This window comes from Gymnodraco acuticeps, unplaced genomic scaffold (genome assembly GCF_902827175.1).
Source record: "Gymnodraco acuticeps unplaced genomic scaffold, fGymAcu1.1, whole genome shotgun sequence".
Classification (NCBI taxonomy): Eukaryota; Metazoa; Chordata; class Actinopteri; order Perciformes; family Bathydraconidae; genus Gymnodraco; species Gymnodraco acuticeps.
Window position 1 is genome coordinate 1484469 of NW_022990135.1, and position 19625 is coordinate 1504093.

The 19625-nt window shown below is 41.9% G+C and overlaps 3 protein-coding genes and 1 long non-coding RNA gene across 5 annotated transcripts; 3 read left to right on the forward strand and 1 right to left on the reverse strand.

Moving 5' to 3' along the window:
- The first annotated feature begins 412 nt into the window (after window positions 1–412).
- LOC117546560 (trace amine-associated receptor 13c-like) lies at window positions 413–1530 on the forward strand. The gene is made up of 2 exons (XM_034216785.1): window positions 413–1378; window positions 1474–1530. The coding sequence occupies exons 1-2, from the start codon at window positions 413–415 to the stop codon at window positions 1528–1530; spliced, it is 1023 nt and encodes a 340-aa protein (XP_034072676.1).
- Window positions 1531–2690: 1160 nt separating this feature from the next.
- LOC117546693 (stomatin-like protein 2, mitochondrial) lies at window positions 2691–6401 on the forward strand. Its single transcript, XM_034217018.1, has 10 exons — window positions 2691–2852; window positions 3481–3633; window positions 3741–3840; window positions 3929–3987; window positions 4291–4392; window positions 4473–4607; window positions 4895–5039; window positions 5349–5428; window positions 5518–5646; window positions 5767–6401. Exons 1-10 carry the CDS (start codon window positions 2811–2813, stop codon window positions 5860–5862), a joined length of 1041 nt encoding a protein of 346 aa, XP_034072909.1. The 5' UTR covers window positions 2691–2810; the 3' UTR covers window positions 5863–6401.
- A 1841-nt stretch (window positions 6402–8242) lies between these two features.
- Window positions 8243–18308, forward strand: LOC117546691 (vascular endothelial growth factor C-like). 2 transcript variants are annotated; one of them, XM_034217014.1, is made up of 8 exons: window positions 8243–9085; window positions 13118–13352; window positions 13494–13684; window positions 14109–14239; window positions 14377–14480; window positions 14723–14896; window positions 15299–15500; window positions 17052–18308. In XM_034217014.1, the coding sequence occupies exons 1-8, from the start codon at window positions 8984–8986 to the stop codon at window positions 17164–17166; spliced, it is 1254 nt and encodes a 417-aa protein (XP_034072905.1). In that variant the 5' UTR covers window positions 8243–8983; the 3' UTR covers window positions 17167–18308. The 2 variants fall into 2 exon arrangements, with proteins under 2 accessions (XP_034072905.1, XP_034072907.1); XM_034217016.1 differs by having other exon boundaries at window positions 14762–14896.
- LOC117546696 lies at window positions 14026–19124 on the reverse strand. Its single transcript, XR_004569062.1, has 6 exons — window positions 18869–19124; window positions 16739–17738; window positions 16324–16463; window positions 16131–16204; window positions 14734–15560; window positions 14026–14237 (listed from the first exon to the last, which is right to left on the reverse strand). It is a non-coding gene; the product is annotated as an uncharacterized LOC117546696 (long non-coding RNA).
- Between the last annotated feature and the right edge of the window lie 501 nt (window positions 19125–19625).

The window sequence follows — 19625 nt, forward strand, 5'->3', positions numbered from 1 at the left end:
GAAAATAATAAAACAAACATGTACTCTCCCTTAGCGAGAAAATGAACTGAAATTGATACGAATAAAGGTCAGGCATATGTCAGCACCAAGCTTGTGCCTTTTCACTCATAGTGTATAATAAATTATATATTGTTTAAACTTATTAAATGATGTGTAATGCCTGACTACATTTTCTATTATCACTAGCTATGTGCTGAAACTACCCAACTCAATACCCACTTAAAGCCCAACACAAGTAAATATGAAGTCCATATAATAACTTAAAAGTAAATCATAATAAAAACATCTAATTGTAAGAAGGAGGAGGGAGAAATTGCATCATTCATCAGGTGTTTGTAAAAGCTGGGAGGGGGGGTTTGAGGAGGATAAATGGACCCTTTGATAGGGTGTAGCATCTCTTCTCTCCTCCCTGATGGACAGCAGCGAGGTTTCTCCGCTCTGCTTCCCCAACCTCAACTCCTCCTGCAGGCGCCTGCCTCCCCCCCACTCTGAGTCCGCTCTGCTCTACACCCTGCTGGCCTTCGTCTCTCTGCTCACAGTGACCCTCAACCTGCTCGTCATCATCTCCATCTCTCACTTCCGGCAGCTGCACACCCCCACCAACAGCCTGCTGCTGTCCCTGGCCGTGTCCGACCTGGTGGTGGGGGTGCTGGTGATGCCCATCGAAGGCCTGCGCTACATGGAGACGTGCTGGCTGCTGGGCTGGCTCATGTGCGCTCTGACTCCGTACGTGTCCTACTGCCTGCTCTCTGCCTCTGTGGGCAACATGGTGCTCATCTCCATCGACCGCTACCTGTCTATCTGTCAGCCGCTGCTCTACTCCTCTAAGATCACCCTGCCCAGAGCTAAAGCCTCAGTGTGTCTGTGCTGGGCCTGCTCCGTCCTCTATAACGGCTGCATTCTGATGGGACACTTAGGGCAGCCGGACAGGTTCCAATCCTGCCACGGAGAGTGTGTGGTGGTCATCAGCCACATTGCAGGAATTGTTGACCTGTTTGTCACATTTGTTGGGCCCTCTACTGTTATGGTGGTTCTGTATATGAGGGTGTTTGTGGTTGCCATCTCTCAGGTGCGTGTGATCCGCTTGCAGACTGTCCGTGCAGCTCCCATCGCTAAGATATCAGAGATGAAGGCAGCTAGGACTCTGGGGATTGTGATAGCTGTGTTTCTGATGTGCTTCTGCCCGTATTACTACCCCTCTATAGCAGGCGAGGCCACGTCAAACCTCCTGTCGTACTTTGCTGTGTTGTCTTGGATCATGTTGGTGAACTCCTGTCTGAACCCTCTCATTTACACTCTGTTCTACCCCTGGTTTAGAAAAGCTATCAAACTCATCTTCACCCTCAGAATACTGCAGCCTGACTCCCGGGACTTTAAAGTCTCTGTGTTTGGTCTTGTTACAGTTATGATTAGACATGCTGTTTGTATAACCCGTTTGTGTGTGTGAGTTCTCTAGCCATGCTCACTGTGTAGTCCTCCATGAAGGCGTCAGTCATTAGCACCCTGCAGAAAAAACACAATAACACTTGAAAATGAATGAAGAATATAAAACAGACATGTCATGATTTAATTATGTTTAATCTCTGTGGTTTGCATCGTATACATGTGTTGCTTGTGTCTTTACCAGCTCTCATTAACACTAAGAAACCAGAACAAATAATGCATATTGTGATGAAGCTAAACATTTTAATGCTTTGCCAAAACATATGTGTATGTGAGTGGTACATTATACGATAAATATATGTATTGACTATTAAATTACTATTTAAGTAGACTTATTACAAATGTATCTTAGTTCCTTAGTGGGTTTTATTTTGTCAAAATGTCTTCTTAAAGATGTAAAGTCAGTAAGTTATTGTCTTAAAAGACTATATAAAAATGCTATCACTGTGATTAAAATAGCTTTTATGTTTTGCTTTCTCTTAACTGTTGCTAAAAACATGATTGAGCTGTTTTAAATTCTGACATAATGTATTTTCTGCAGCTTTAATATGCTTTCAAATGAAAAACAAATATAATCATGTCATTTTCATTGTCTGTCTTGCTACAATTCGGTTCACTCCTGCGAAAAAACATAAAAATAAAAGACAAATGCATTATTATTATTATTATTATGCACTTTACTTTGGTGTATTATTCGTAAACTTACCTGTAAGGGAGGCTTTCTCATGTGTCTTTATGAAGCATGCCTGCAAAATATAATAGATGAGAATATAGTTGTTAAATTGCATTTGATTCTGCAACATATAAATAAAAGATCAACAATTATATATTTGACCTGTACCTGTTTACTAAGAAAGCAGTGCTTTAAGAGTTTATTGTAGTTATTCAGGTTTATCTGACCATTAGCAAATAATGGGAGCTAAAATAAAAGTAATCTTATAGCCTGTCCTTGAGGAGGCACATATTGATAGTACACCTACTATCTTTTTCTCCTTTATTATTGATTTGAAAAACATCTTGAATTTTCAAGGGCGTTTACAAGCAAAGTGTTTTTCTATTTCTTTCCAGGAGACAAAATAACACAATCTATTTAAAAGAAGACAAAACCCTCATTGATATTAATAAAAACACATAATGTTTGCCAGCATTTGTTTTACTTTAGTAAAAACTGTTATTATGTCATAATAATTCAAGTAGTTAGTTTATTTGGCTGCAGTGCTGTCATCCGAACCAACAGGGGGCGAGGCTGCCTTTTAACATCTGTTGAAAGCAATGGAGACGACCAGCATATTTTGGATATAACATGACTTTGAAGGCTACAATTTCTATCTAACTTTATACAGGACTTAATCGGTTTCATTTAAAACATGTTAGGGACATTATGTCGGACCGGCGGCGCTGTTTTTAAGGTAAACAAATTGTTTATAAAAGCCTTAAAGTCTCTCTGCGCAGACGAGTTGGCTAGATAGCTTAGCTAGCTGCTTGCTAACATTAGCCCTACTCTTACAATGTATTGGTTATGTCAACTGGTATCACCTGACATATAAGCTTCCTATATGTGCACTTGTATCATTAAACACAGTTCTTTATCCAGAACTAAACCAGAAAAAGTTTACCTGCGGAAATTTGGTAAAATTAGCTGTGTCTGCATGCTTTTGTCCAGCTTGTAATGAGCGCAGGTGTGAACAGGTGTTACGCAGATATTATTGTTTTGATATGAATAAATGGTGTATCTAAACCATAGACTGTATATATGATCTAAACGTATCTCTTTTGTTGTGGTACTGCACTACTATGTGATATGTCCGCTTAATGGATTAACTAAATACATGTTAAGCTCCAGTATGAAGCATGAATGCTTCAAGAGAAAATAGAGCCACGCTTTTACGTGCAATACGTAATGACGTAATTATGAATAGGTATAGATGGATAGATAGATACCCTGACCGTTTTCCCACAAACTAAGACACTGTTTGTCTGTGAAATAAGGACATATGAACTGATTTATACATCACTACGTGTCTCCTATCCCTGCAGAACTCCCAGCAGTCTCTCCCCAGGCTGTGGGTGACTCTTTCCCAGCAAAGATGTGCTTCCCGATTACCCATGAACACCGTGGTGCTGTTTGTGCCGCAGCAGGAGGCCTGGGTGGTGCAGAGGATGGGCCGCTTTCACCGGGTCTTAGAGCCGGTAATTATCGGCCTGTACACGAGGAGGCTATTATCACAAGGCACAATTTATCTATGTAAAGGTATACAAAAATATAAGACTTATCATTTCCTGTCCTCTCTTCATAGGGACTCAACTTCCTCATTCCCGTTCTTGACAAAGTTCGTTACGTGCAAAGCCTGAAAGAGATTGTCATTGACATCCCTGAACAGTCAGCTGTATCTCTAGGTTAGTTTTTCCTCCAAATTACAAAAACAATTGTGCTTATTAGTGGTTCAAATAAGCTATATACTGTGTGTTCTCTTTCTTTCGACAGATAATGTGACTCTACAAATTGACGGGGTCCTTTATCTGAGAATCTTGGATCCTTTGAAGGTATGCTTGTCATAATAAGCTATAAACAAAAGAGCCTGGCAAAGGTGGGTGCTACCTGTGGGTTTTAGCTATAAGGGGTAATTTAGGTTTAAATAATGGCATATAATAAGATAACAATTCTGAGAAAGAGTTAAAAAAATACATTTGCATTTCACAGTGTTCGACAATTCATTTGGGACTAAAGGTCTTTTCAAATGTGAACACTGGTGTCATAATGAAATAGCTCTGTTAAGCCAGCAGGTGGTGCCAGTAAATTGGATCATGTGTGAAAGTATCCACACTGAGGCCTTTTTCTCTCTGCAGGCTAGTTATGGTGTGGAGGATCCAGAGTACGCTGTGACTCAGCTCGCACAAACCACAATGCGCTCAGAACTGGGCAAACTCACGCTGGATAAAGTGTTCAGGGTAAGAAACATCTGCACATCTTACTGCGTAGCAACAAAATAATGATGCACGTATTTACCTTGAACCTGCTTCTTCTCCAGGAAAGGGAGTCCCTGAATTCCAACATTGTGCGCTCCATCAACCAGGCGTCAGACGATTGGGGAATCCGCTGCCTGCGATATGAAATCAAAGATATACAAGTCCCACCTCGTATTAAAGACTCTATGCAGATGCAGGTAACACACACACACACACACACACACACACACACACACACACACAACACACACACACACACACACACATACACACACACACACACTTAAAACAAGACTGACATCAGCCATACTTTGCAGGATCCTGCTTTCAGGCATCCCTTAAAAGTAATATATAAACTTCAATGTATAAATATTGAGACAATTGAAGACTGTTTCTCAAGAGAGGTCCTTCAGGTTATGAGAATTAAACCAATTTTGTTTCTCAAATATTTGACTTCCTTCTCTGCGCATTGTTTCCTGTCCAGGTGGAAGCTGAGCGTAAGAAGAGAGCCACAGTGCTGGAGTCTGAGGGGATGCGGGAGTCGGGAATAAACGTCGCTGAGGGCCGCAAGCAAGCTCAGATCCTGGCATCAGAGGGGGAGAAGGCGGAGCAGATCAACAAGGCAGCCGGTGGGTGCATTTTACATTTGACTGAACAACTGTTTAACTGGGATTTTCCATTGACCCGTGCACAAATCATGCCATCACAAATGTAATTGAAGGTCTTGTTAGCGTACGACTTAGAGGCCGTCATTACGGTAAATCCAGAAAGCATTTAATTGCATGCCTGTAGAATGTGTTGCACAAGGATATGGTGACTCAGACTTTAAACAAATCAAACATGCGAGCACGTTTGGGAAGAAATGAGCCAGAGGAATGTTGTAAAATTAGGTTTAAAGCGCACTTAAAAATACAAAATGTACTTTTCTGTGTCTCTAGGTGAAGCCCAGGCTGTGTTAGCCAAAGCAGAAGCTAAATCCAAGGCCATCCGTCTGCTGTCAGACGCTCTGGCTGAACAGGTACATTTTACGGCTCTATCCTGCATTATTTGGAGAATGATATTCCCGGTATGTTCCAGTAACTTCATTTTGGTTTCGCCTGCTAACAGAACGGGAATGCCGCGGCCTCTCTGAGTGTGGCCGAGCAGTACGTCGCTGCTTTCTCCAACCTCGCCAAAAAATCCAACACTTTGCTGCTGCCCTCCAACGCAGGGAACATCAGTGGCATGGTCACGCAGGTATGAGGAATCTTACCACAACGAATATACTAAATGTGTCATTTGTGCTACATAATTCATATTTGAATGATTAAATGATTGATTCCTGAGTCCTAACTATTGTGTTTTTGCTACCGTTAGGCCATGACCATTTACAGCAAGCTGGCCAAACAGAGTCCACCAGCTGAGAGCATGAAGACAGACGAGCCTCCAGTTCAGTCACCACCAGCCCAATAGCTATGGACACAAAAAAGACTTCCACAGTTCTGCACTGAAGCGTCCCTGCTGTGAGGACTCGCTCAGTGTCTGGTGCTCTATCTCCTGCAGGGCACAGAATGTCGCAGCGGAGAATAAACAACACATGTGGAGCAAGGACGACTGGGAGAAGAGAAACTGATCCACAAATTAAATGACATGTGTTGGCGTTAAAGGGACAGTTCACACATAATTCACCTCTTACCTGTATCATTAATCTAGATTATTATGGTGTACAATGAATGAGATTAGATTGATAAATAGCACCTAAGATAAGAGATATTTGTTTGTGGTGAACTGTTCCTTTAAATGGACATTTGCAGGCTGTTATATTATTTATAACTGAATAAATATTTCAGGGCATTTGGCACCTAGTCTTGTTTGTTGGAATATAATTGAATATGCTTTTGTTTTTGTGTTTTCTTTTTACTTTCTTTGATGTTTGCAACCCTTAAGAAATAAAGTACCTACACCTTAAGAACCTGTTGTTTTTTAATATACAGAATAAAATAATAAAATTACAAGTGAAATCATTATTTGGGTGTTTGACTGGATGAAGAGGAATGTGACTAAAACAAATACTGTATCTTATCTGTAGAAGTGAATAATGAAAATAGATTGCAACAGTATGGTTTCTCAAGTTTTCATATTATACGACATTTCAGATATAAATGGTTTTATTATGATAATTTGGGTATGTATTGTTAATGAGCACGTATCATATTAATAACTATGTAATTCTACTTAAATTCTGTTTAAACCATGCTTTACGTCACAGAAATCTGTTTTGTTCAATTGAATTTCCTTTATTTCCTTGCTATTAAGTATTTTTACAGTGTAGTGTTAGTACTCTGACTTTAGTAAAGGACCTGAGTACTTCTTCCACCTCTTTATCATGCTCTGTGCTCTCATGATGAAATGGAGACAGCAATGAGAGGAATGTGGAATTTGGTTGTGCGGATTTCAACCCATAAAGCAAGCAGACACTTGCCGCTGCCGTGCGTGTGTGTGTTTGTGTGTGTGAGTCTTTAATCCCTGAAAAGGCTGGCAGTGACTGGCCCAAAAATCGGATGTTTTCTCACCCGAGCGTTTCCCAGACATACCTCTTCCTCCTTCCGCCTGGTCGTCCTCCTGTCTGTCCGTCTGTCTGCCCCATCATTTATTTCACAGTTGTCGGTAACTGCTTCACCCTGAGAAAAGAAAAAAACTAGATATTATAATTTAAAAATAAAGCTTCCTCACCTTGTTCTCCTCTTCATCCTGTAGGACTAGAGGTGGAATAAGACTTGAGTTAAAGGAGCAATACAAAACCGTACAAAATATACTTAACTAGCTAAAGAAAAAGGACACGTAATGGCGTACTACTGTCCATGACACACATGCCAGCAGCCTGAGGGCGGTACAGTTAAGCAGGTATGTAAAGTTTGCCATTTTAAGCACCTTGAAACGGTAAAACCAGAAAAGAGGTGAAAAGGGGGAAGGAGGAAGATAACGATGCAGCTTGATGAAGTGTAAAGGAGGAAGAGGTGTTTGCAGCTGCAGGTGTGAGGGCAATTTCAAGGTTTTATGTCTGTCCTGCCGTTGAAAAAGAAAAGCAGCCGACATAAAGCAGTGAGGGAGAGAGAGAGAGACAGCAAAGGTATTATCAGCTCATAAAAAGGCACTTAGAGCAACACACACATTCATCACGGCTGCTACTGCGCACACACACACATACACACACACACACACACACACACACACACACACACACTTTTAGAGGCAGCTGCTCATGTTATGAGGAATAACTAAAATGGAAGGACAAAGAGATAACAGAGTGATTTCACAACTGAAACTCTCTCCAGTGAATTTAAAGAGGACATATGATGCTAATGTTCAGGTTCATATCAGTATTTAGTGTCTCTACTGTGACATGTCTCCATGATGTTCAAAAAGCTCTTTATTTTTCTCATACTGCCTGTGCTGCAGCACCTCTTTTCACCCTCTGTCTGAAACCAGAGCCCTATCACGTATGGGTTGGAGTGTTACATAGTGATGTCCTTATGTTCATAAAGTAATGAAAGGGGTCCAACGGAGGCGTTTCAGGCAGGTGGGGTGGACTTTTTTTATTTTTTCCTTTTGTGACTCTCCCTTTGCTGCAAAATAGCTAAATCCCCCCGCTGTGGGACGAATAAAGGACTTTTGATTATAATACAAAATGAGAATGATGGCATGCTTTGATAGGAAGTTTCTGCAGACACTAATAAAAATGTTTAGGGGGTGGGGGGAATAATGGGCAAATATAATAAGCTATTACGCACGAATCATCTCCATGAAATCCTTCACTCCTCCCACCAGATACAATCCTTCCAATCGTGCATTATTCCTCATTCACTCCACCAGGACGTCTGAGGGCAGGACGCACATTCCCTCTGTTTGATTAAACACCAGAAGCAGTTTTTCTTAAAACCTCCGTTTGGAAACAGGATTTGGAATAAGCTCTTCCCTCTTTGATGTTTCACAAAGGATCAGGAAAAGTTGATTTAGAAAGAAAAGAAGGAGACAGACAGAGCTTTGCCCCGGAGGTTCACGCGGAAGAAACAGGAGACAGATAAAGAGGGAAGGGATAATCTGCGAGAGGGAGGGAGGGAGGGAAGAGCACAGCTGTTGTGTGAGGAGAAAATAAAGATAAAGAAAGCCAGGAGGTGCACAAGTGTGAAGGGCGAAGGAGAAGAGATTGACGCAGAAGTTGAAGGTCAGAGAAACTGAGGAGATTAACGGACACCTGACATCACAGTAACAATGGAGACGCAGCAGGAAAAGAGGACTTACTTCCTTTGAAGTGGAAAAGAAAAGGAGCGGTGTTTGAGGGAAGAAGGGGACACCGTTTCCTCACCATGTTTCATTCAGCTGGCTTCCCAAATTCTAACAACCTGCGCCGGAAGAGCAACTTCGTCCCGGGATAAAATGACGAGAGGAGCCAAGAGATACCTGCCGACTCTGTGATACCCTCCTCCTTTTCCTCCTCTCCTCTCCTCCTTCCTTCCTCCCTTTCTTTCACTTTAAATACACTCACTTCCTCCTCCTCTGCCCTGATATCTCCTCTCCTCTCCATCTCCTCACTATGTGGATACCAGCTTTGCTCATATGGATTCTTAACAGCAGCTATCTGTGCGCAGCGCAAGACTACCCGGACTATTCTACAATAGGAGACATGGGCACCGAGGTGAGACATTTTATTAATCATCATCTTTAAAAAGTCCTTTTAGTAACTTCTACAGCCTGGAAATAAATGTAAACTGGTGGGGAAAGTAACTATCAAGCAACAAAACATCACAACAAGACCATTCAGACACACAGTGATCCACCTGGGGTTTATGGGTAGTGGCAAGCAGCAGCATGACCAACAGGATATCTCTCTAATCCACCACATTGTATTTGTTCTATTTTGTAAAGAACCAAAATACATTTGGGTTTCAGAGTTTCAAAGCAAACAAGTGTTTATAATGCTGTAATGTATCTATGAGATATACAAGAGTATAGAAGGGATATCAATAAGCTGTTGTGAAATGCAAATATTTAGTTTTTTGGAGCTTAGTGCTCGATCTTAATTGATAAAAGAGGTGGGGATGCGGTAAATAATATCAGACTGTGATTATGGTGTATAAGATGGTACATGGCAATGATGATTAAATAAGTATAAAAGAAAGGAAGTAATCATTGTGACATCACCTAACCAGTTAAACCCCACGGCCCCGCGGGCGGGGGCAAAACGCAACATCTTGCAAGAAACAGCGTCTGAGGGCATCTTAACATTTAACAAACTATGGATGTGTCATACCCACTTAACGGGAAGAAACTCTGCTTTCAGACAAAATTAACCATTTTTAGCAAAACGAAACATATGGGTAATAAGAAAGGCTCTGAATTAGCCCTGAGCGAAAATATGCTAACGCACTTAGCACAGAACTCACGGAAAAAATACCCTTATCACTTATCGGATCTGCACAAACAAGATATCGATTAGCAAGCTGAGATTCCACAGATATCATCACTGAGCGATCAGAACTCGCGACAGGGGAAGCAAACCCAGACATCACACCACGTAGCATTATGGAGCAAACACGGGAGAAATGTCTTACCTTTTGCTGTTTCTGATCAAAAGTTGTGTTCAATGGCATCAAAACGATCAAAACGCTGCAGAAGGTTAATCCAATGTGTCTGAAATGATTACTGATAATCCATCTTCATATTTATGTCAATAACGGAGTTTTCATATTAGCTGCTACGAGAGTGTATGACAGCTTCCGGTTTTGGGCATTCTGGCTACGCATCACTAATTCACCAATGGGTAATGTTTAGATGGATTTTAGGAACTTCCCTTCGATTCTATTGGCTCTAACGGATAACAAGAGGTGTCAATCATCAAAATCCAGAGGGGGGCCAGAGATATGGAAAATGCACCCAAATGACCCCAGAAGTGTTTTATTTTTATAAATCTCTCTAAAAAGGTCAAATGTCACTTGTTTTGCATCAATCTATAGTTTGGATTCCTAAAGCTTTTAGTCTACTATCCCATCATTCAAGGGTGGTTTTCACTATAAGTAATGTTTTCTTTCTGGACAGACACTATAATTTTAATTTTTTTTACTATGTTCAATCTCAATTTACTTTAAAATAAACAAATTCTATATTGATTCTGACTCTTCTACATCCAACTCACAGGTTTATAATTTCTTTGAGAAAAAAGATTATTAATTTTCCCCTTTTAGAAGTGAAGGTATAGTCATTTGTTCTGGGAATGTCATTTTCGATTTTCGACATTTTTTCGTCAGGCTCGGGGCTTAACTGATTTCAAGGACTATAGAAATATATGGAACTAGAAAAAAGACAATACAATAGAGCAAAGTACAGCTAAGACATTTTCAGGCGACCGAAATGCAAAAATGAAATCTCATGAAATGAAAACCCACTCTGAAGGTGTAAGCCAAAAACACAGAGCACTGTGGAAGCGACCTGTCAATCACAAAGTTCCCTCCAGAGGGAGTTTTTCTCCCACACACTCCCCCCTCCATTGGACTCCTTTGTTTACTCTCGGAACATAGTGACATCATGATGTAACTCTTGCACTTCTATTGGCTAGCCCTCCAACACATTGTACATGACAGGCTAAGGGGAGGGACATATCTAAGCAGTTGACCAATCAGAACAGAGCCGGCCAGCTAACCAATCAGAGCAGACTGGGCTCTGGTTTCAGACAGAGGGGGAAAAGAGCTGCTGCCGCACAGGCAGTATGAGAACAATAAAGAGCTTTTTGAACATTAGAGCATGGAGACATGTCCCAGTAGAGAAACTACATACTGATATGAACCTGAACATTTGCACAATAGGGCCCCTTTAAATATATTATACATCATTATTACAATTACCTCAATTAAATAGCAAAACACTCCTGGTAGTGGTAATCATCCAAAGGGTTTAATGCACTTATTTAAGAAATAAAAGGCAGCCAAGGTTCTCTTTCTACTCCTGTTTCTGCAGTGAATTTCTCAGTAATATACAGCGTAAGATTTGGTTTCAGATAACTACTTTACTGTAAATGCCGTGCATGAGCCAGCAGGAATATGTGTTGTTCTTCCCTGGAAGTCTCTCTGGGGATGAGGTAAAAGCTTTCCCTCTCTAAAAGCTATGCGTCATGATATCCTCTGACATTTATTAATATTAAAATACAAGGGATTGTGTTCAAATCCACTGGAAATCCAATCATCTTGGAACTGAATTAAAGGAATCCTAGTGACCTAATAAGATGGGAGTATAAACAGAAATTAAAATGGTGTTGTTGTTGCTTGTAAATGTTGGCAGAAAGAGTGTGTGACGATTGCATTGGGTGTGTGCATGTGCGTGTGTGAAGTATCTAATGCTGCAGAGCACTGGTAATTTATACATCATGACCTCATCGTCCAACAGCGATGACCTCATGTCATGTGATCACTTAACAAGACGAAGGAGAGGGAGAATAAATGATATAACTTTTTCAACTATAAAGCGTTGGACTCAACTTACTTTGATTTCATGCCATAATTCATTTCCACCCTTACATACAGAAGCCAGAATCTTACATGAAATCAGAATAGTTTTTTAAGGTTACACATTATGATGAGTCATATCGGATGGCTAGAAACAAACAGAAAGGGGGGAGGAGGAAAAGAGAGAAAGAGATATATCCACTGATAGCGTCAGAGATCTGGTTTCTGTTAAGGTGATGCCAGCTGTACCAGTCTGCTTCTCCTCCGCCTGGGAAACTAAACAACTACGCTCACTCCCCGGGGGAAGAATTAATACGTGACACACAAACATTCAACTGACAGCAGCCAGTCTGTTACACCATTAACCTTTTATCTTGTGTGTAGTGTGTCTCTACGGAGTGGAACAAAGTCAGAGAAACCATTACAGGATGACTCACAGGAGGAACGGAGCTACTGTAAACCGAGATCTTCCCTAATAGTACAATAAGTGCAGTTTCCAGACCTGGAAGTTACATGAAAAGTGAACTTGTGGTTTTTGAAATAAGACACTTGACTGTGTCTAATGCTGCATTTAAGGACTGCTCCGAAGCTCGCACATAGAAGACTTAAAGCTTATCTTGTAATGGAGGGCACATCGAGGAAGTGTGCCAGGAAATATATCAGAAGGGCCTAGAAACATTTCAGATCACAGCATCTTGCTCAGGGGCACTGCAGCAGCAGCAGCAGCAGGTATTTTCTGATTGTATCACACTGCCCGAGGTGACATGTTTTACAGTCGTCTGAATGCTATAAAAAGAAACCACCAAAAAAGCAATGCTAAGGCATAATGAAAGAAATGCAGACTTTGCAGATTCCTCATATGCAACAATGTGTGAGTGAGTGTGTGTGTGTGTGTGTGTGTGTGTGTGTGTGTGTGTGTGTGTGTGTGTGTGTGTGTGTGTGTGTGTGTGTGTGTGTGTGTGTGTGTGTGTGTTGTGTGTGTGTGTGTGTGTGTGTGTGTGTGTGTGTGTGTGTGTGTGTGTGTGTGCGCGCGGAGAGGACACATATCTATAATAACTGACAGTAGCCACCACGTTGTTAGCTATCAGAGGAGATACGAAAGAAAATCACATGCTTGTTTTTCCCCTTCTTGTCGATTTCATCCACCACGATTCCTGTCTACAGAAAAGGGTTTTTCCCAAAGAATTATTGGTTAATTCACATTTCTCTGCATATTTACTTCCTGTCTGCAGGCTCCAGAACTGTCAGATGTCCAGCCCAGTTTGGAGTCAGTGACGAGCGTGGATCAGCTGTTACAGCTTCTGTACCCAGAATTCAACCGGCTTCAGCACTGCCTGAGGAAGAAGTCATGGCCCTCCTCCTCCTCTCCCTCCTCCTCAGCGAGCCCTCTGGTCCACTCTGACCTGGAGGATCTGTGGGGTCAGCCCCGCGAGGAGGCGCTTTTTAAAGTAGACGGGACTTTGTCAAGTAAATGTTTTATAACTCCTATAAAGACCAAAAATCTTACTATAAATCCTCTTTAATGCTTTTTGAGCTCATTCTTGAAACACTACAGTGAGCTGCCAGAGAGTTTCCCCACACTTAATCACATGTGTTTTCATTTGCCAGTCATCTTAGAGGAGATCCAGCGGACCTCCTGCCAGCCCAGAGAAGTGTGTGTTGAGGTGGCTAAAGAATACCCAGAATCCACCAGTCAGTTCTTCTTGCCTCGCTGCGTGGCGCTGCACCGCTGCGGCGGCTGCTGCAACAACGAGGCGTTCTACTGCACCAACACCAGCCACACACTGGTCAGCAAGACGGTAAGAGGAGGGAGAGGAGGTACTCTGATTTCTATACTGAAGTACAAGTATCTGAAATTGTACTGTATTGAAATGATGTTCAATGGGCCCAGCTTTGTTCTACTTCTCAGATTAACTCAACACTCAGATGACAGCATGGTGTTGGTATGTGTGTGTATGCATCACAACCCGCCCTACTGCAGAGGGACCCTTTAAACTGCACATCACTACAACACACAGTCACGCACACTTACACAACCTCACAGTCATTACATCAACCTCCACATGGCTGAAATCACTTCAGTCATTACCAGTCTTTAATTATTCTAGAAGATCTTAAAAAACGGAATAACTTGGCCAACATGAAAGCAGAAAAGAAAAAGAAAAATCATGCACAATTTATAGCGTTGTGTACTCACACACCTTGGTCTCTTCCTCCTCCCAGTTGATGGAGCTGTCCCCGCCCAGGATGGAGCGCTCCATCGTCATGGTAACATTTGTCAACCACACTTCCTGCGATTGCATCACGAAGCGGCCTCTGCACTCCATCATCAGACGAGCCGCGACAGATCACCTGTGAGTCAGAGAGAGGAGTGACGCGTGTGTGAAAGAACATTTCTGACTCATTTTTACATGCAATACTAATAATGTGTGTGTGTGTGTGTGTGTGTGTGTGTGTGTGTGTGTGTGTGTGTGTGTGTGTGTGTGTGCAGGTGTTCCCCACCCGAAGTCCCCTGTGCCTCGGGGTCATTATGGGATCCAGTGAACTGTTTGTGTGTCTCTAGAGACGCCGTTAACTACTCTGAGAGAGAGACAGGTACATGATTTATTAGGATAAAGTATACAACTTTGATTTCATTTGTATGCTCCAAATCCATTACAGTTCATCAAAACCCAAAGATTTTCACTTTTTATGAACTAAATCTGGGAAAATCTCCATATTAAAGAGGCCCTATAATGCTTGTTGGGGTTTTCCAAGAGAAACTCTTGCAATTGAATTCCCTGGAGGGAGAGATAATTCAGCTGTAACAAAAGACTTGTACATTTCTTTGCTTGCAGGACCTAAATACCTTATGTTTGTCTCCACGTGGCTCTCAGAGGCGCTGGACTCGGGGCTGCTGGCTCTCTGCGGGCCGAACCGGGTTCTGCACGAATCGTCCTGCGAGTGTGTGTGTCGCAACGGACTCACAGAGGACAGCTGCGACCCGGGCTGGAAACTGGCCCACAACACCTGTAAGCAGGCTTTCAAGCTATCCACATATCTTGAATTATATATAGTAGATATTCAAGACTTTCTTTTAAAGGACACCCATATTAAATTACTTATACATACACTTATTATACATATTAGATAAAAGGCTCCTTTTTTGTGAGAAAATGGTTAAAGAAACACACATTTTTCTGTAGTTACCTCCTGGTTCAAGAGGTCGATTTACTGTAAATAAACCACATTGTTAAGAAAAGGGGGCCGGCATCCTGAAAGCAGCCGGGCCAGATCGAGCCAGGATGATAAACACAGGGAAGTTTTAGGAAGCAAAATATCTAACAAGTCAGAACCTGAGCTCCAAATATTTAGCAACAACAGCGACAGAGGAGCGCCACCAGCCGATATCTGATGAAGCTCTCTCCCCGCAGGTGAATGTCAGTGTGAAGGTCAAGGCGAGGGGAAGTTGTGCCCTGCCGGCCAGCGCTGGGAAGAGGAGCTGTGCGGGTGTGTGTGTGCTGCAGAGTGTCCCAGGAACCAGCCGTTGAACCCCGACACCTGCCTGTGTCAGTGCAGGGAGAGTTTGCCGTCCTGTCTGCAGCAGGGCAAGAAGTTCAACGCTAACTCCTGCAGGTAGGCTCACAACAGAACGAGCAATCTGTCCCGTGCTTTCTCAGCTCTGCAGACTTTCTCCTGTGGAAAAAGGAAAGGAAACACAGTCTCCTTTGGGGGATGAAATTATTCCAAGGATCCACACTTTCTGCCAACTGCAATTTGAACCCCTTCTGCCCTTAGCCTGAAAAGCCACTAAGCAAACATTTCTATCTTGCTTTAATATTCAACTAAAGGGACCATTACATTCTCTTTCTGTGAAGTGCAGGCAGAGCTTACATGAGCCAAATGTAACAAAAGTGTCATTCTAGAGAGAGAAAAGGGGACCTGTGGACTAAAAGCAAAGTTTCAATAACAAAATATGCTTTGTTTTTATAACTTTTTTAGGCAAATTAGATCAGAATAAGCAAATAGCTTAGAAATATGAGAAAAGTGAGCCATCTTACATGGTGACAGGGCGATTAAACTAGTACATTATTAACATAATAAAGGCGGCAAGTCGTTTTAGGGGCTTCCATGTGAAAATAAATACACTTATTTTGTTCTTTAATGCTCTACAGTAAGACAGTGTTTGGGGAATGCATAATGGCGAGAGAGTTCTTGGGTGGCAGAAACTTCAGTCGTAACTTCAGTCAGTTCATCATAAGTTACCTCAACCAGTGGTTTGTACTGGGGGAACTGGTCCAGTCTGTTGATCGGCCCTTAGGGTGCCATCACAAAGCTTTCTGTGGGAGAAAAAGGGGTGAGGAAAGAGTGAGAACCAGAGCTTGGAGAGGGGGAGAAAGCAAGCAAACTCTCAATGGACATGTCATACATTCCGAACTCGAGAAAATATTTCGCTCACATGTTTCCATACGACCTTTTATGGACACAGGTCCAAGTGGTGTTCATGTAATGCATGCGTGTCGCGGTTTCCCACAGCCAGCATGCAAGAGATCAACCTCCCCCTGACCCCAGAGGCCTGCAGAGAGACAGGCGGGCAGGCTGGAGCAGCGTGATGACAGTGAGCAGAGACCGAGAAAGGGACAAGGAAAAACATATATGAGTGATTTCCTATCATGTGGGAAAGTTCACCAACATACGAGCAAGTAATGGAAGGAACTCTCTGAGCTCGAGAGATCTTTACAATTGAGCAAATCACTGTTTTAACACTAGAATGTAAGAATAAAGCATGCACATTCATATCACATTGATTTCCTTTGATAATATAATTCAACATCTGGTAACAGGAGGTGGTGCACGGAAGACAATGCACCTACTGTGATTTTGAGGATGAGTTCCCAGAATTTAGCCATTTCTCCCTCTCCGGAGACATGCTCCGTCTTTTTCTCACGCACAGAACCGTTTGATGCAAAATAAAACTTGGATCAGGGGTTTTATCCGAACGAGATCTGAATGATTGAGCATGCCAAGAGAGAATCCCCTGTGTGTTATTTTTTATTGATTCTCCACGCCTCTCATCCGCCCGTTTGCATCATTTGGTCTACTTTTTCCGCCTCCAAATTCTTTGTACTCTCCTCTCTTTTTTTCTACCTCTTGATCGTGTTTTTTCTGGCTTTCTCCTCTGTCTAGTTGTAACAAGTTGCCGTGCAGAAAGCCCCAACCTGTGTGCCAGGCGGGTAACTACTACAGCTACAGCGTCTGCCAGTGCATCCCCAACTTCTTGAGGCCGTCCGATTGGAATTAACACACAGACAGAGGAGCAAAAACCGCATGTACTTCCCTTCAACATGAGGCTACATTTAGGGGGGGAAAGGCGGAAATGCCTCTTTACAGGAAGGTGGAAGGACACATTTACATACTACTGGATTATAACAGCAGCCTGGAGGAGTTTTATTAATGCTCACTGTTCTGAGGATACTTTCAAGTGGCACAGAAAAGGCAGGGAAACTCATAAAAGTGGAGAAAATGAGGATGTGTTTGACTCTTTGAGACCTCTGACTGGAAGCAGGTAATCACACCTGCTTAAAAGCTCCACAGCGAGGGGGGGAATCAGACTCCTTGGCAGCGCTTACCCCTGCTGCAACGTGTTCGAGCAAGACCTTCAACCACTCATGACTGTGTGAAATGGAAAGTGGAATAAAATAATGACAGACTAGACTCCATGCTCCTCTTTTTTTTTTAGATGAAATATGCTGCAGGCCCTTTGGCAGTGGTGGGATATTTGAGAGGTTGAAGGATTTATTTTGCATGTAATGTGATGTTGCCGGGCTCTCGACGTGGAACTGGTGACAGTATGTTTTGGTGATGGACCAGAGGCTGTTTCCAACACAAGAACAACAAAAGAGATGGAGTAAAGCTTTTTCTTTTTACCTACAGTAAACGTCTTAATTTTCCTTCAGCCTTTTTGCTAGAGAAAGAGGCAGAACTTGTTTAATCAAACGCTAATTTAAACACTCCCAACACTCCCAAACACCTCCTCCAGTTTCTACTTGCCTGTCGAGCTGCAAGTGTCTGATCACAATCAATGGGAACTCTTCAAGTAATTTAACTTTACACTCTTGAGTAATATTATTTGTAAATATTTAAACGTTGTCATATTTAATACTGATATTTTAAATATGGAATCATATGTATTTAAGTCTCTACCCTAACTAAATGTTGTTTTGCGATTTTTGTATTTTGCAGTTTTTAATAACTATGAAAAATTGTGTTTTTAATTGTCCGCACTGCAAGATTCATATGAAAGCTTTTAAAAAACAATGACATGTTGGGATGAAGATTTATGTAGAGATGATTGTAGCGTGTGCTATATGGATGTAAAGAAAAACGTCTTTTATCATGCTACTATTGAATATTTAAAGTATTAAAAGCCTTCTCTGACTGATATATACTGTGTCCCTGTTTGTAAAAGCATTCTGGCAGAGACAACAGGTGAGGAATATGCTCTGTTTTAATATTTTAGAAAACAATTGGCATTTAAAGTGCAACGTTTGGGTAGTTATGAGATAAAGCTAAATGCTAACCTTTTGCTACATCAACTAATCTCAGCATGTTACACTAGCTAACATTAGCCACCGTGTGCTACAGCCATACCATGCTAACTAAAAGGGCCTTTTATTTCCTGTCATATTTTCACTTTTGTTGTGAATACTTTTGACATATAATTCGAATATTATGCTGTTTAAAAGGTCATTTTATCCGGAACAAGGTCAATCTTTATGAGCTTGTGCGTCATGGATGATAAAGAACAGTAAAACATCTTAATTATTGAAATTAAGAAACAAGTGTTTTACTGCCCAGGAAGTCAACAATAATTCGTGAGAGCAAGAGTTTGCTACATTTCACCTCAAAAGTTGCTTTAACTGTTATTTCTATGGTCTTATATATAATGTTTAGCTTAGACAAAACACACACACACACTGCTGTGGGTGAGAACTTGACTCTACCTGCGGTTTCCTGTGTCTTCCTCTTCGCATTCTCTCTCTTCCTGTCTGCGTCTACCACAACAAACATTGAGTCACATGGTAAACTAAGAGATCTCCTTTCTGTCTGCTTCGTTACATAATTACTCGGCTAGTTGAAACACATTCAATCTGTGGAATCAAGATGTTATATCACTGACCGACCATGACAAAGGGGGATTTATTTCCTTTGAAATTACCATGAAGTGTCCATGATAGAGATGTTAAGATTCACCGATTCGCATCGGTGCACCGGCATAAACGTTCAAGATGCGAGTGCACCGGTTGAAAGAGTGCACATCGGCTACAGTTTGGGTTGAACCGGGTTGAACTCGCGATGCATCGATTGCGTAGCGTCTTTGCATCGGTAAAAAACCGATTCATTCATATAAAATCCCCTCATCTTGTCAACGCTCAGCAGAGACGATCTTTGATATCTTCGCCACTACGGAGGCCGAGAGTCTCAGTTATCAACACACACGGAAGTCGAGGAGAAAGAGAAACACAGCGCACCGAAAAATACCTACAAATCAAACGTTTGGTAACACTTCGGATTGTTCAAGAAAGACGGTGTAATAGTCCTTTATGCTAGGCTATATAGTTGACCGCAGGTCATGGAGAGTAATAAGGTATCCGTAGACCTTTATATGAGGTATCTTTATTACTTAACAGGTCTACAGCCATGATACATAGATCCGTCCTAGATGCGGGCTTGCATACACACAGTATCACTCCGCAGCCG

What these genes read in the sequence shown, in the direction of transcription:
- LOC117546693 (XM_034217018.1), top strand. Translation starts at nt 2,811, where the DNA reads ATGTTAGGGACATTATGTCGGACCGGCGGCGCTGTTTTTAAG. An exon ending in CCGGCGGCGCTGTTTTTAAG is followed by an intron (nt 2,853 to 3,480) that starts GTAAACAAATTG and finishes CTATCCCTGCAG; the next exon opens with AACTCCCAGCAGTCTCTCCC. An exon ending in TCAGTGGCATGGTCACGCAG is followed by an intron (nt 5,647 to 5,766) that starts GTATGAGGAATC and finishes TGCTACCGTTAG; the next exon opens with GCCATGACCATTTACAGCAA.
- LOC117546560 (XM_034216785.1), top strand. Translation starts at nt 413, where the DNA reads ATGGACAGCAGCGAGGTTTCTCCGCTCTGCTTCCCCAACCTCAACTCC. An exon ending in CTGACTCCCGGGACTTTAAA is followed by an intron (nt 1,379 to 1,473) that starts GTCTCTGTGTTT and finishes CTCACTGTGTAG; the next exon opens with TCCTCCATGAAGGCGTCAGT.
- LOC117546691 (XM_034217014.1), top strand. Translation starts at nt 8,984, where the DNA reads ATGTGGATACCAGCTTTGCTCATATGGATTCTTAACAGCAGCTATCTG. An exon ending in TAGGAGACATGGGCACCGAG is followed by an intron (nt 9,086 to 13,117) that starts GTGAGACATTTT and finishes TCCTGTCTGCAG; the next exon opens with GCTCCAGAACTGTCAGATGT. An exon ending in AGTAGACGGGACTTTGTCAA is followed by an intron (nt 13,353 to 13,493) that starts GTAAATGTTTTA and finishes TTCATTTGCCAG; the next exon opens with TCATCTTAGAGGAGATCCAG.